A 16534-nucleotide genomic window follows, 5' to 3' on the forward strand; every position below is an offset into this window, starting at 1 on the left:
TCCACTTACTTTCCAGTTACAATATTTCTCATCGGCCGGTTGGGAACTATACTATAATCTTTATCTTAATTATAAGGAACGCCGAATTTCTTGAATTCGCGATCAATACACTCCCTCCCGTGGTCTCTTTCAGGGAAACAATTGCCTCTCCTTTTGTTGCATTCTGGGAAATGTGGTTTCCTACCTTCTTCCGTTTAAACGCGTGAGACCTGCCGGGAATTGTAGTTCTATCGTTACGCCCAGGGCTTGCTGGGAGCAGTAGTTTCTCCATCTCTGCACAGTCAGCCTGGCCTTTAACAGCCGTTTCTGGGGAAGTCATGGTGGGGGGACTCGTTTATTGGACTTTCGCTTTTTCCCGGGTAAGTTGATTTTTTCTGGTAGTGGTTTTCCTACCCCCCCCCCATCCTGGTACGAGTTGGTAATTGGTAATTGCTCATGTTGATGAGTTTCTGTTTCTCCTGTTGGTGGAAAAAATAGGAAACATGCAGCAGGGTATGGAAGTTAAATTTGCATCCGAGGATGATTTTCAGCGCAGTGTTAATCACTCCTGAAGAGCGGTATCTTCGAGCGTGCACAGAATTCAGCTTTGTTATAATAAGGACCTTTGCATCCGTCGCACCAGTTTATGGGACAAAATTTACAGTTTATAGGAATATCTATTTTAGTCTGTCTTTAGCTACCTCATTTTGATTTACGAGTTTGAAAGTTGTAATGACTACTGTACGTTACCTTGTAATAAGTCCAGTACCTGTCATTTTGGCATGATGTGATACTTAGTGTACATTTTAACTCATATACAATGATATCATAAAATGAAATATTAATGTTTTACTGCTGTAATATTGCTTGTCTTGGGAACTTAGCAATGCAGTACCAACAGGAGTTTTTATGTGATGATCAATGCCACAACATTGCTGATATTTAAATATATATAATTTCTTGACTGTTGTGGATAATTATTTCCTTTGTATATGATGCTTCAGAAAATTTTGAGTGAATAATCTTCCAAGGAAGGATTGTTTTGCCATGCCATAGATAGCCTTCCCCATCTGCTGTCCAACAGATTTATTGGATTCAACTTTCTATAATTTTGAGAAAGTGAAATTTATCACATCTGAAATGAAGTTGGCTCAGAAAAGCTGGCTTGCCTTCATATTATTTTGCAATGGATAACTATAGCACACAATTTCTTAACATAAAGATCTGTATGTACATCTCAACAAAGTGGCTGTGTTCATTCTGATCAGTCTAAATTAAGAGAAAACAATTTGATGCTGTCCATTCATTCAGGATTTAAATCCCAAACAATAATATCCAAATACTGTATATGAAGGGCATCATGTTTCTCTCCCTGCCCCTCTCCCTCAGGATGCATTAAGCCACTTGTTTAGCACTGTGGTGATTAAAATAAAGAGACATTTGACTTCTGGGTCTTTTAATACTTTGACTTTTTTGTTTTTTGTTTTCTTTTCAATCCTGTGGTACTTAAGAATTTCCATAATTTGCTTGGGCTTCTGGGAAACATTTAATATTGTGATGTACTCAGGGCATTTGTAATGAACATAAAAGTTAAAGCTTTGGTCAACAATTGGCTGGGATTCCCTAGCATCTGACAAGGGTGGGGCAGCCAGGAGAATCTATTGGATGAGCTGCTATGATCCTAGAGAGAGCTTAGCAGGCATATGAGCTAGAGAAAAAAGAGACAGAGAAAACAAAAAAGCAGAGAGGTTGAGAAGACATTAGGTCTATCTAATGAAAGTGGACTTTGAGAACTAAGGAGGTCTAAACGAAAGGCTTTGAGAACAAGAATTGCTGAGAAACAAACTACACAAAGGGAGGATCTACGAGTGCCTAGAAGGGTCAGAGGGGAAGCTAGTGTTGTTTATGCTGCTGCCAAATATCATCTTGTTGTCTGCTACTGGGATTGTACTGATTGGATGTGTTCTCTATTCCATGCTTTTCTTACTGGTTTTTTTCCTCTAGGGTTGATCTCCTGGGAACGGCCTTTTAGGCCAGTTTGGATGTGATGTCTGGGAATCTAGGCCAAACTGAGACACCTGCAGTTTATCATGAGAGACAGCGCCTGGAACTGTGTGCCGTCCACGCCCTCAACAATGTCCTGCAGGAACGACTCTTTACCCAAGAGATAGCTGATGAAATCTGTAAAAGGTAGGTGGTTTGCCTCTCTTTGGGACTGCTCTTTCCCATATTAGGATATTTACGGGAGCATCTCTACAAGAGTTAATTGCTCTAACTTTCTTATACCAACCTTAAAAACATTACACCTCTGACAAGCATCTGTTTATGGTTCCAGGTAGGAACTAAAATAAGTGAGTCAAAATGAAGAGGGGAAAAAAATCTTAAGGGTTTAAATCTTTGGTGTAAAATTAATTATGTAACATTTATGCAAGTGAGTTGGTATATATATCATCTGTTTTCATGATGTAAATCTAATAGTTGAAAATTTATTCATAAAGATGATTGGAGCTCTGTTCAGTGAGGTGAAGTGTTTAACGTTGCTTCAGCTTCTGAATACCCCAGAATCTTTTTAAGAAAGTAGAGAAGGATGGAATTTGAAATGTTGATTTTATTTTATTTAAATATTTTGTCTATATTCAGTCTTAGAATTCCATCTTTTCCTTAGGAAGAAGGGTGGTGATTTGTTGGTTTTGGTTTCTGTGGAACACTCTGATTGACGAGAGAGGTGGAGTGAAACTGTTTCATGCCCTTTTTCCATTTGAGAATCATGAAGGCTATGAACTCTAAGTTCCATGTGAAATTGTGTTTGCAATGAATTATATATAAGCTTTATCTTAGAGAACTCCCATAAAATATTCTAATGCAGGATCCAAATCTCCTTATGCTCTTCCAAGCCTCCTGGCTTATTTAATGTAAACTCTGCAGGTCTCCTGGTAGTAGGGAATGACTATTGGGCTTGTCAAATCTTCTTCAGTAATGTAAAGTGGCTATTTAGAAATAACAAAAAAAAGGCTCCATCTCTTTTTGCTTTTGTTTGCATTTGCAAGCCACTGAATGGGACACCGCCTTCTTTTGTTTCTTTGGAATCTGACTAATTGTGCTCAGGGCAAAGCAAGTGTGATGAAGAAGGGAGATTTTACCCTGGATAAATATAATAGACTATTCCAGCATCTTCCACATAAGTGGCTGTGAATTCTTTCATGTATTCATTTAAAACTATTAGTAATTGTGGCACATTGTTTAGTACAATTAAGATAATATCTTAGCTCCAGCAATATTTCAATGGAAGCAGGTGTAAGCTACAAGTAGGCCTCTTAAATACTGAATCTGCTGCAGTCTTGGTTGATTTATTGTTCATTTATACAATTTTATTCTGGGGCAAGTAGAAGTCTCTGAGGCTTCCCTAGAGTATCATAAGTCTATGGAAAAGGCAAGGCACCAGCTGTACATAAAGAAGTGTACATCCTTTATTTTCAATATATTTCCAGGAGTAGCTCTCTGGAGTATAGGATTTTGCCAGCTTGAAATAAACAAAAAGTTAATACATGGAATGCATGCTTTAAAAACCCACACATCTTATTTTGGACAGCTGGAGATAAGAAAAGAAAAATAATAGCACAATACTGTCAACGGGCTTGGCATATTATAACTTCAGGAAAAAAAGGTCTTTCCCTTAAGGGAAGGCAAGAAAAGAAAATGGAAGTGAGGTATAGTGGCCTCCCCTCTGTCTTATTTTTGGACTCTCCAGTGTGATGTTCATGGCAACTCAGGAACATTCTCTACTATTCCAGGCAATATGCTGTGATGTATCAGCTCCAGCATCAACTGTATTTCCGAAAATGGCCCTTGGAGTCTCATGTATGCACTCTGAGAAAATAAAGATGACAGGTCTTTGCAACTCAATACTTTTTTTGAGAAAGAGCCTGCTTCTACAGAAAATGAAAAAGCTAAAATAATTTAAGGAATGTAATAGGGTTTCCATGGGATATAAAAAAAAGACATTCCCCAGCAAATGGATCAGCCAAGCTTACTGTGGAAACCATTTTTGAGAGCACCCCTATCATACTCTTAAGTATTCCAAATGCGCCCCTGACACTTAGGGGAGGCCCTTCCTCTTTTTCCAAACCTTCTCTGGTGATGTCTGTCATCTTTTTTTCCCACAGACTGGCTCCCGATGCTAGGTGGAATCCACACCGTAGTTTTTTGGGAACAGGGAACTATGATGTCAATGTCATCATGGCAGCTCTTCAGAGTGTGGGGCTGGAAGCCGTTTGGTGGGATAAACGAAGGTAAGGAAGGTCCTATCCCTTTACTTTTTTAGCTAAGCTACTTTTTCTGAACAGGCAAAAATCAGCCAACTACAAATTTGTCATTGTATTTTTTTTAAGAATAAGCTTCTGTCATTCTCTACTTCTGTGTTCGCCTTCACCTTCTCTTCCTAACTATCTTTACTGATTCATCCCTCAGCTTCATGCCTCATTACTTAAGGCAGCTTGCAATTTAAAAATGACAAAGTTCAATCAAGGCCACATCATGCTGTAGCATTTTGAGGCATGATTGCTAATCTTTTCTATATGGCTGTCTTTGGAACTTCCTTACTGATAGATTGACTAAGTTGGGAGCTGCTTACCATGATGTGAGACCATCCTGTTCTCCTGGCCATTTCAGAATTGTTTTTTCGTCTTCCTCCCACATTATTCTAGTTTCTCTGCCAAGCTCCTTTTTCTCTTTGTGTATAGACCCCTCGAGCAATTGACCCTGGCAGGACTAGTTGGCTTCATCATTAATGTCCCTTCCAATGTGTGCCTGGGTTTCCTATCTCTTCCTGTGAGGCGTCGCCACTGGATTGCTGTGCGTCAGCTTGATGGCATCTATTATAATCTTGACTCCAAACTGAAGGCACCAGCACCAATTGGTGGTGAAGCTGACCTCAGGTAATAATTGCAAGGATGTAGTAGCCTTCTTTTTTGTTTTTATTTCCATATTCTGAATTCTCTAAAGATATCATATCATACATAAATAATACCAAATATCATATAATGAAAACCCAAATGACTTTGGAAGTTAAAGTTGCTAAAAGGAGCAAAACTGACTGATTGCTCTGAATAGCCACATCTCTACTGACTTTTGAACAGCACTCTACAATGCTGTAGAAAGCTGAGGTCCTTGGAGAAGAGTGCTAGGATGGTGAGAATGGTGGTTGGAGACTCACTCAGCAGGACACCCTGCTGGTTCGTAACATGTTATTTTGTCCCCACAGGGTATTTCTCCAGGAAGTGCTTTCCCAGGGTGCTTGTGAGTTGCTGTTGGTTGTGCCCCATGAGGCAGGCGAAGCCAGGCCTTGGCTGAACACTGTGAGGTGATCCCAGGCCTCCCATAAGAAACTGCCTGGTCTAAAGATCTTTTTTCTCTCTGCTGCATTCCTTTGCACCACCTGCTGCATGTGACAAAGGGAAGAAGGCAGCACTCCATTCCTGTGTATACTGCCACTCTGGGTGCCGATGACAGAATCCATCTTCTCTAAGAAATGATCCTGACTTCCCTCTATCTCTGCTTGCTTTTTAAAGGCTTGGCTTCTTCTGGGATGATATGGAATAAAGGACATGGCACCTAATGGTGAAGGGTCCCCACCATAGCCTATTACATGATACCCAGGCCTATATAGGATCTTCCTTGTAGACAAGTAGATCAAAGTTGGAAGTTAGTTTATGCGCAGGGCTTAATAGGATGCCCATTTCTTATTTTCATCCTCAACCTATGATATAAATGCAACAGTAGAACAACAGTAGACCCAGCAGACCTTGATGTTGTGTTTTCAGGATTCTTCTATAAAAGCCATTCCACTAATATATCCAAGAGTTCTTGGGTGAAACAATTTGTTGACCATACCTTAAAGAATTCACATTTAATTTTGGAAAAGGCTGTTCTGGAAAATTGAAGAAGTCAGGAGAGTCATTTGAAGAGCTAGTTGGGAGAATGTGGAGATACTTAAGAACTATTAAAATGTGAGAAAAGAAGGGTAACTTTAGTTTGAGAGACTATGCAGAAAAACTTGCTTTCTATCTCAGGTTTCCTTGTGAAACTATTTGAAGGAAAATGAGAAGTTTAAGAATTCTGGGATAGTTGTGATTGATGTTGAGAAGGCAGAAATTGAGAGGGGGAGAATAATATTTTGCTAGAATTATGGTTTAGAAGAGAGTAATAATTTGGCTACTACATTGTAGCTTCTAAGGTGCTGCTTGCCTTTAATTCCTGGCTAACAGAAATTCAATAGGAAGATTTTCCCAAAAATGATCTCTTAAAATAATGGCTTTCCTAAGTCTCTGTTTCCAGCATCCTTCCTCATTGGATGGTGCTGCTGGAATTGTAGTTCAGCACTATCGGGAAGGTACTAGGAGTACTTGTGCCTATTGAATGTTTAGCTACCATATAATGATTAAAAGACAAGAATCTGGCACAGTGAACAAAGAAGTGATGGTCATCTCCCAGAAAGTGAAAATATTTGCTTCTTTTTCTTCATTTCTTTTATTTCTAAAGGGAAAAAAATCCTCCTTGTGCCAGAGAACAGAGTATATGGTGAATAGTTCAAATATTAATATGGGACAAAACAGTGGTCAGGACATGGGAGGATAATGCACTACCCAGTTCATTATCCAGTTTTATGTGTTTTTATCCTTTTCTAGGCTGCATTGCCTATTTTGTGATGTAGAATAAATATAAACCTTCCTAGTGTTACGTTTTTACCAAAAGAAAAAAATCCTGAAAGAGTAGAAATGAAATGGTGCAATACAAATAAATGTATTCTTGAATTTATAATTTTTTTTTCTGGTAGAATGTGATTTTGGTGTAGGAGAAGATTATACCTCATTTATGTAGAAAGTTGCACTGACCACCAGGAGGCCACTGTCACCACTGTTTCTACAGAAAGTTGATGAGACGATATTAAACGTTAAGTGAGCCCAATAAAATGCTTTGTTTCAGACATATGAAAACAATGGGCAACTGGACTGATTTGAAGGTTGAGGGGAAAGGATGGGAAAAGTTTTTCTCATTTACCATTTCACAAATGAATAAAGCATTTGCATAAATGTCTCATATCACCATAAAGAACTGCTGTTTCAATCATCTCCCTTGACATTCTACAGCATCCTGAATTATCCCCTGGCTGCTGAATCATGTATGCATAAACTGTCAATCACAATTTTCTCTTTAAAAAATATATTGCAGTGTTTCATATTTGGAAAGGATTTATTAATAATCTCTGGGCAACTTGAATAGTCAGAAAATTTATTTATTAAATTTCTACACTGCCGATCTCACCTAAATGATTCTGGATGATTTATGCAGCATAAGAAACCATATAAATACATGAATAAAAACATACATTAAAAAGAGAATTAAAAACAAGTTAAAATTCCAAGTAAAAATAAAAATCAATGTACAAAATTCAAAAGGCTATGAGGTTAACAAAACAGCAGAAGTGTCTTCAAGCCACCATTTCCAAAGTTGCACTGTACTTCTAGACCCCCATAATAATTGGCAAAGCCAGGTCTTAACACTCTTCTTGTGCCATATCCATTATCAGACGTTAGCGATCATGTTGGCGATCCTATTTTTATCAGCAGCCACACGAAAAAGTGCTGCTGAGTTTTGTCCAAACCAGTCCCTTAGATTTTGAAGCCATGATGTTCTTCTGCCTGGACCTCGTTTGCCTTCAACCTTTCCCTGGAGGATTAAATGGAATATGTCATATTTTTCTGGGTGTTGCATTACATGTCCAAAATATTCTGACTTTCATTTTTTAATTGTTTTGATGATTTCCCTTGGCTTTCCCAGGCAGCTTATCACCACCTCATTTCTGATCTTGTCAACCCAGCTTATACATAAATCCACATTTCAAATGCTTCTAGTCTCTTCAGATGGCCTTCTGTCAGAAATCAACTCTCTATTCCATAGAGCAGGATAGAAAAAAAATATAACTTCTGACAAGCCTGATTTTCAATTTTAGCCTTATGTCGTGATTGTAGAAGACCTTTTTCATTTTGAAGAATGCTGTTTGAGCTTTCTCTATCCTTCTGTTTACTTCAATGTTCATGTCCCAGCTTTCATGTAAATTAGAACCAAGGTGTGTGATCCTTTCAACTTTTTCTAATGGTATTACTTCCAAATTTATTGGTGGTAAATTAACGGGTTGTTTGCTGACAACCATGATCTTGGTTTTCAAGGTGTTAAGCTTCACGCCGTATTTTTCAGATATTTCTGTGGACTCTGTTGATGAGGAGCTGAAGGTCTTCATGATTACTGGCAGGCAGAACTGTATCATCAGCATCTCTTAAATTGTTGATCCAAAAACTGTTTATTTTGATGCCAGCATCAATGTTCTCCACTGCCTCATTGAAGATTGACTCAGAGTAGATATTGAACAACAGTGGAGACAGAATACATCCCTGTCTGACCCCTCTTCGTATTTCTGCATCAGCTGAAACTTTTTGACCTAGTTTCACATTTGCTACCTGATGCCAATATAGATTCTTTATGATTTGGATGTCTTTGTCATCTAGTCTCACTTGTTTCAGGATTTCTAATAGTTTGTTATGTCTCAAATGCTTTTTCAAAATCAATGAAGCACATGTAAACACTGTGATTGATATCTCTACAATGCTGTACAAGAACTTGAATGCTGAATAGCGCATCTCGTGTACCAAGATTGTTTCTTCGTTGTGTGTTACCTATGCTCCTCAATTTTGTTGTATATTGTGAGAATTATTTTCAGGAATATTTTCAGGGCATGACTCATTAAGCGTATTGTTCTGTATTTGGTACACTTCTTTGCATTTATTTTGGGATTGTCACAAAGGTTGATTTTAGCCACTCATTTGGTATCTTTCCTCTTTCATATATTCAACTGAAGAGCTGCAGAATTTGTCTTCTAATTATTTTCTGCAATTCATTGTATTTTTCTTTGTTCTTATTTTTATAAGGTCTTCTTTCATCCACGAGATGAAGAATTTCCTCCGTCATCCACTGTTGTTCCTCGTGGTATCCCTCTCTCTGTTTTGAATTTGTTACCTCTACTATTGCATTTTAAATTTATTCCAGTTCACTTCTACATCTTCATCATTCAGGTTGTTGGTTTCTCTTAAATGAATTTCTAGTTCTTTTATCTTACCTCCATGTTTAATGATGAAGTCTCTGTCAATTCTTGATTTAGCAATATTCGGGTTTTTCATCCTTTTTAGTTTTAGGTGGATTTTTAGATTATGATTGGATAGTACATCTGCACCTGGGTATGTTTTTACTGATTTTTACTGAATTTCTAAATCTTTTGTTTATTGTAAAACACTCTTGGGAAACCAGAAGGGGGAGTTACCTCATCTTTGGGGATAAGATGTTCCATAGATTGGGGGTAGCAGCTGAGAAGGGCCTCCTAGAATACACTAGTCAAAACTCTTTGACTGACAGGACATGTAGCATATCCTCTCTGCTTGATCAGGTGGAATGGGTTGATATAATTGGGACAAGAAGTATCCTTATAGCTCCCAAATTAAACACCCTTCCTCCGAAAAAGATGATTTAGGATAAAGCTACCAAGAATTCATTTGTTGCTGCTCTTCGGTAATCAAGAATCCTTGATCATCTTTTACTCATCACAATTAAAGAAATAGGTGAAGTGTTTAAAATATGGACAAGATGTGGCTTTCAAGTTTCAGCAAGAACATTGATTAAATATTTCTACAAATCTCTTCAGAGGCTGGAAGCAAAAAAAAGAGAGGGGGGGGGAAGAGAGAAATGGATTATTTTTTTAAGGGGAGATTATTTTTTGCTTTTCTCCAGAAATCCGTAGAGCCAGTCTGTCATATTTTCCATCCTGAGGGTTTGAGCTACTAACTGATAAGGGCCACTTTACAGGTAAATCCTGGTTTACAAGTTGGCAGTGATTTCTCAGAACAAAAGTACTTGCTCAGCTTTTAGAAAAGGGAGATAAATTCACCAGGGAACCCTAGTGGGGCACATAAATAAGCAGGTAGCATAAGTGGACACATACTATTCGTATTAAATTTTTTGAATTTTTTGCTTTGTTTCTTTAAGTTACAACTTCTTGCTTTAAAGTATAATCTTTGCAATTATTTTTGTTTTTTGTCAGTATTGGCAATTTGGTTACCTACAAGAAACACTATTTTTCAGCCTTTTTTTTTTTTCAAACTGTGGAACCCACTAAGTGCATCCGTTCCCAAGAAATTGGAAAAAAGAATGAGGTGGTGGCACAGAAATGGAGTGGGAGAAATTATTAAAATTATTGTACTGTACTCAGATGCAAAAAAGTCCTAATAATGCCAGGGTGAAAAAACAAATTTCCACATGCAATGCAGCTGTAAGATAATCATGGCAGTTTCCTTGTCAATTCCCAATGTATTCTGAATGTTTTGAAAAATACTATTCTTCTTGCATTAAATAGTAATGTATTCCTAATAGCTTAGCTGTGAGACCATAGCTAGTTCAGCATTGGGACCATGCTAGGTAGAAAATCTAGGTTTATTCCCCACCACCTCCAGATTACATGTCTTAAATTAAGGAGCCCTCCTGTGCTGCTGCGAAATTCCAAAAAGCCTTTGGGCCTGAATCCCTTTAGCTCTACTTATCTTAAGTCAATGCTGACAATTCTTTGGCCAATGATTTGATTTGTAAAGCTTTATATTTTCCTAGTACAACCAGGTGATTGCCAACCTTTAAAATTAAATCTTTAGATCCTGGTGTGGCTTACTGCACAAGGCCCCTGGATAAATAAAAACTCTTACAGATACAATCTAATAACAGAAAAAAGCACAATGGTGAGTGTTGTATTTATTAATTCTAATAAATATGCACATGCACTTGAGATATATTAAAATTTGCACTCTGATCTTTTTGCCTGGTTAATGATAACCTTATTAGTTTGCTAGTTTATAATTAGTTATCGGCGACTGCAATTTTTCTGGGACATCCCTAATTTTACATAATTTGCAACTTAAATTCACAAACCCTTTGGCTTAATTTTAAAAATCCTCCTCAGCAGGTATATTTCTGATAAGAAATACCCAACCATTTTACAGGTTTTGATCATAATGAAGGCTATTCATTACAGCCATAAGTCATGATAGTTATAAATATATTTATAAATATAGATAAAATATAAATAAATTATAGGCAGTTATAAAACCCACATAACCAACCTAATTTTATGGCCTTTTTTGCAGCAGCCCTTAAGCAAACCAATGGTTTGCAGTGGGCCAGTTTTGTTGAAAACTGGATGTAAAAGCCAATTTGGGGGGAAACCATCATAAAACAATCATGTGACCATGAAATGCTGCAAATGGCTATAAATGCAGGCTGATTACTGAGCACCCAAAGTGCAGTCACAAGACTGCGGCATACAGGTGGCTACCAGAACTTTGAATCTGGGTATATAAATGCTCCAGGGAAGTCCACTGTACCTTTGAATGGCCACTAAACAACTGGTCATAATGAAAAGAAAAAAAAAAACCCTAAAGCAAAGGTCTCAGCCACTCTCCTAATTCTGCCTACAATGTGGGTCTTAATTATGCTCAAGAAATTTGGCCTTCAGAACAATGGTTTCTGTTGCTGTTGCTCTTAACAATTACTTAACCAGGTAAAGTTTATCATACATAGATATTTTATTAAATTTGATCCAAAGATCCCATAATATTTTTTTTCTTTTTACTTCTCCAGAATTCTTCCTCGGATGAGGTGAATGTTCACATCTTTGCTTCAAAGCAGTTTTGAACATATGTGGGATTTGCACCTTTAGCATGAAACCACTTTTCCCTTTCTTCTACATTCATGCTTTAATTACAAAAAAAAAAAGCTAATGCAAAATATAAAGTTGCATTCCCATTTATTTCATACATTTGTATCTAGATATTTTTATATTTGTAATATGAGTTTTGTAATAATCATATTAGACTTGAGGAGGAAGCAGGAAGCCTTTATTTGTACCTTCCAACTAGATCAAATATCTGAAGCATAGAAATAGAAAAGATTAGACAGCCTCATCATTAAAAAAATTAGTGGAGGGCAAAATCTATTTCTGTGGTAGTGTTAGCCATTTTGTAAAAACAAACAAACAAACAAAAAATGGTTCGGCTTCTTTTCAATCAGAAGGTTTGCAGTATGAGAGCCAGAAAAAAAATCCAATGACACAAATAATATCCAAACAACAATTGCAGTGTTGAACCAAAAACATGATGCCAGCACTAAAAAAGAAAGATTTTCATCACTGCATCTTAAACAGTGGAAACATGTATATTTATTAAGGAATGGGCTTTAAATAATTTAAAAAGCAGGAAATGTTAGACAGACACATTCAGGAACCGTATTTATTAGGCATGAGAAATACATTTGACCTGTTTTTAAGTTAGCAAGTATAATCCATGGGTGAATTAAAATCAGTTGGGTTTATCAAACCTCTTAAACTACAGTTTTCCAATCAAAATAAATGGGCAAGAATGCATATATAAGTATTTTTGTAAAAATAATATACAAAACTAGAATTGCTTTCAAATGCATGTATTAGGCAATATGATATAATGATTTATCCAAGAAATGATTGATAAATATGTGTTTACATGGAAAAAGATCATGTATCTTCACTGCTCCACCCAGAGTTGCTTTAGATAATGATATGGGCAGCATATAAATTTAATAAATAAATATGTATATAAAATAAGAATATTTAGGACGGTATACAATTCAGTATAATAGCATATGATACTACTAGGATGGTCTAAGTAAAGAGTTTGCGACAGACGCTTGTGTTTTTGACAGCTGTTGGCATCCTTCAATGGCACTGTCCCATCTGCCACTCAACACTCCCTCAGCTGGTGCCAAAGCTGCTTGAACAGAGGCACTTTTGACTCCTTTTGGGACTTAGTAGTAGGGCCCTTCCTTTATTATGTGCCATGTTGTCCCCTCCAGCTGTGGTTCTGCACCCCTACAGCCTGCCTGTCTATCCTCCGGCACCCCAATGCTACTCTGGGCTGGTTCAGGTATGATCATTTGTAATTATGTATACATTTATACATGTGTTTGTGTCTGTTTGTGTGAGATAGAAGAAACGTTTCAGTGTCATTGACAAAGCCCAGCTGTGCCTGTCTTGGTGGTCTTGGGACAGCTGATAAAACTTCCCCCATTGATAAATCTCTTCATTCCTGAGTTATTTTTACAGAATTGCTCAGACAGGGAAAGTCTTCTCCTTATATGGAAAGGGATATTTACAGCTTCTTCAGGAACTAGGAGATCGATCCATTCTGTCCTTTGTACTATGGATTTCCTTTAGTTTGTACATCAGCTGGAACCTGTCCACTGAAAGACCTTAGGAATATAATGGATGGAACTTCTGTTGTACATTTTTTTGCTCTCTACCAGTTTTAAAGTTTAAATTATAATCTTAAAAAGCAAATTTGACTTTGTTGGATAGCATAATAGATTTGATGAGAGGAAAAGTTTACACCTTCAGATTCCACTCTATTTAGGAGTTGGCTTTCTTCTAACTTTTCAGAGATGCCACACCATTCATAATCTTTTAATCAGCCAAAACTGTTAGTGGTTTTGAAATGAAATAGAAACAAATACCACCCTATACTTCAATGTATGGAGGGCTATTCCTGATATTATAAGCATTTTATAATTAATAGAGCACAGCCTATCTTCACTTATGTTACAAGTTTAAATTATGCTCAGCACTGTAGAAGAAAAAAATGGTAGAATGCATGAATAACATGGATGAGCAAAAAAAAAAAAAAAGTCCTAATGATTTTGCAATATAGGTAAAGCATCCTAAAATCCCTTGCAAGTGTGAAATGATGAAAGCTGGGAGATGTGTTGATTTGATGATATCCTGAGGAACAAAGGCATAGTTTTGTTTACTTTTGGACCAACACTAAATACTTACACAATGATTGAATTGACATAATTAGCTTTCAGATTGCCTAAGTATCTTCATCTATTCATTTTCTAGCTTGGGTTGTGCAATAATACTCTGGACTAGGCTAGGCTAAAATTGGATTGGGTCTAACATATTTTAGGAGAGCCAGTTTGATATAGTGGTTAAACCACCAAGCTAGAAACTGGGAGGCCATGAGTTTTAATCCTGCCTTAAGCACAAAGCCAACTGATGAGCTTGGGCCAGTCATTCTGTCTGAACCCTAGGAAGGAGGACATATCTGAAATCTTACCAAGAAAGAAGAGACTAGTCCAGGAAGTTGCAATGAGTCAACACTGACTTAAACGTATTAAAAAATGTTTAAGGAACCCAGTGATTGTCATGGTATAGTGTATGAACCAAGCCATCATATAAAACTCATAATATGATTTATGTTTTTGGATAAAGTATGCCATGTAAACAGAGCAATTGCATTTTGTTAATTTGGACCCTGTGGGATTCATTTTTGTGAGCTAAGTGCACACCAATATATGATAATCAACAACCTATTGAATGATATGCTTTTGAAATAATTTAGAATTCTGACAACCATTTGTTAAAATGTATATCAATTATGCATTAAGGCTGCAGTAATTATTTTATTTTTGCGTGGAAACCCCACATATTTTGTTCTATCTTTATCACGGGGAGACAGTTGTGTCTCACTAAATAATAAGAGGAATCTTAAACACTGCAGAGTCACTGATTAAAATGCAACAAGAAAACATAAGCAACATAATAACAAAAGCAGAACAATAATGTCTGCCAAGAACCAATGTTCATAACAAACCAAGGTAGACCCCAGAGATAATATAAAATGTTTTGTGACCTCAGGCAGAAATTTGAATCTAATAATATAATTAAAATTATAAATGATTTGTTATTTGTGTTGAGAGGATTACATTGTATAGTTCAATTGTGCCTGAACACTTTTACTGCTTAAAAATGTACAGTGCAGAAATAGATAACCTTATGCTCTTCAGCATCCAATTGGTATCAACTAGCATGTCGAATAACAAGGCGCTGTGGATATTATTGTCCAGACATCTTGTAAGCATCAACTTGCTTATTCCTATTTTAAACAGTTGTGAATTATCAGCTTCCTTTGTTTTTGTAATTCAAAAGAGAAGCACCAATGAGATTTTATTTCTGCTTCTTTCATCACAGTATTACTAATAGTATTAACATTAGCGAAAACATCTGACAAAGCAGAATATTTTTGAAAACTTTCCAAAATGGGTCTGCCTTACCTTAGACAGAATAAGGCAGGTATTACCCATGCTCACCTGGTTATTTTCTTAAACTCCTGAACTTTCCTCTGTTGGAAGCACATATGCCATTGTTCTGCAATTTTTAAAAATTGTAGAGGTGTACCTAGTAATGATATCCTAAAAGGCACCCCTCTGCTGAGACATTGCTAATTATTATGTGTGGCATTAGCAATAAATAACCCAACTTATTCATTTGAAAGCGTAGGCTCATTCCTGGGCAAGACTCTGATCTTACAATTACATCTAATGAGCCAACTATGACCATTCCTGAGCTAATTGAATTTGGCAGTTCTCCACACCTTAGAAATATCATAATTTAATGCATTAATGCAATGTGCTATATGTGGAACCATACTTGAAAATTGTTCAGAAACCTCAAATGATGCAATATGAAGAAGCTAAAATGAGGCCATTGGTTACTAATAAGTGCAATTAAATCTGAGTCATATAATGTCCCTATTTAATTCCAGGCACAGTTCAAGATAATCTTTCAACCCTTAAAGGTTAGGGCCTGGTTGTCTGAAGAACTGTGTATCCTTTTATAAATTTACTTGAATATTAAGATCTGCAGGAAAATCCATTGCAGGGATGACCTGTGCTTTTGAACCTTAGCAATCATCAAGAACCTCCTTTCACATGGCTTCTAAACTATGGAATGCTTCTCCTCTAGGCTCTCCTGCTAGCCTCATAAAAATGCCTTACTAACCCATTTTTGAGGGATGGGTCTTCATGATTTTATCTTCAACTTATCCTTGGCCTAGATCTACCTTTAATTTCAAGCTGAAAGGGATATTTTCCTTCTTCTCCCAAAACAAAGCTTCCTGTACAGGCAATTTATTATGCTTTGGGGATAAACTGGGATGTGATGGTCTCAGAATGGAATTTGTTCTAGAATCTAGAAACATTTTCTTCTTATTTGATTGCTTGATGCTGGTGATTTTTTTACTTTCTCTACAAGAAGAGTGAATATCTATCTTTTTTTGTTTTTACAAAATAATATTAAACTGTCAAGAGATTAATAGGCCTGACAGGATTCCTGCTATTTGAGATGTGTGTATGTATGTGCTGGAGAGATCATATAGGAAAGTAGATGGTCTATGCACACACATACACACAAATGTGGAATGGAAAAGGCTCTTGACCAAACATTTTGAGAGTGAAATTGGTTTCCTGAAGGAGATAGAAAAATTCAGAGGCACAATTGCATTGAGAGTTTTCTGGGTCAAACTTCACATTTTTGTATTTTAAATCAATTCTTCCTATTACTCAGACAAATCTTGGAAGTGATGGGCTGTTTGACATGGGT

At 36.8% G+C, this 16534-nt stretch overlaps 2 protein-coding genes across 4 annotated transcripts in view; both read left to right on the forward strand.

Annotated features, from left to right (window-relative positions):
- Positions 1 to 230: 230 nt before the first annotated feature.
- JOSD2 (Josephin domain containing 2) lies at positions 231 to 6971 on the forward strand. Its single transcript, XM_039357851.1, has 5 exons — positions 231 to 359; positions 1984 to 2169; positions 4143 to 4268; positions 4719 to 4913; positions 5240 to 6971. The coding sequence occupies exons 2-5, from the start codon at positions 2027 to 2029 to the stop codon at positions 5340 to 5342; spliced, it is 567 nt and encodes a 188-aa protein (XP_039213785.1). The 5' UTR covers positions 231 to 359; positions 1984 to 2026; the 3' UTR covers positions 5343 to 6971.
- LOC120314588 (RNA binding protein fox-1 homolog 1-like) overlaps positions 4793 to 16534 on the forward strand; it is a 44869-nt gene continuing 33127 nt past the window's right edge. Inside the window, exon 1 of one of the 3 annotated variants that reach the window (XM_039357850.1) lies at positions 4793 to 4913. Coding sequence is in view for 2 of the 3 variants with exons in the window: in XM_039357848.1 (XP_039213782.1) it covers positions 12936 to 13022 (87 nt within the window). In the remaining variant the exon portion in view is untranslated. Of the gene's footprint in view, positions 4914 to 8591; positions 13023 to 16534 lie in introns of those variants that run through there. The other 2 variants (XM_039357848.1, XM_039357847.1) reach the window with 2 other exon arrangements.

The sequence above is a fragment of the Crotalus tigris genome, unplaced genomic scaffold (assembly GCF_016545835.1).
Source record: "Crotalus tigris isolate CLP2741 ecotype Arizona unplaced genomic scaffold, ASM1654583v1 scf7180000018954.1357295, whole genome shotgun sequence".
In the NCBI taxonomy this organism is placed as follows: Eukaryota; Metazoa; Chordata; class Lepidosauria; order Squamata; family Viperidae; genus Crotalus; species Crotalus tigris.

Excerpts from the sequence above, each read along its gene's own strand:
- JOSD2 (XM_039357851.1), top strand. The coding sequence starts at position 2,027 with ATGTCTGGGAATCTAGGCCAAACTGAGACACCTGCAGTTTATCATGAG. Across the intron at positions 2,170-4,142 it reads GCTGATGAAATCTGTAAAAG|ACTGGCTCCCGATGCTAGGT; the intron begins GTAGGTGGTTTG and ends TTTTTCCCACAG. Across the intron at positions 4,914-5,239 it reads GGTGGTGAAGCTGACCTCAG|GGTATTTCTCCAGGAAGTGC; the intron begins GTAATAATTGCA and ends TTGTCCCCACAG.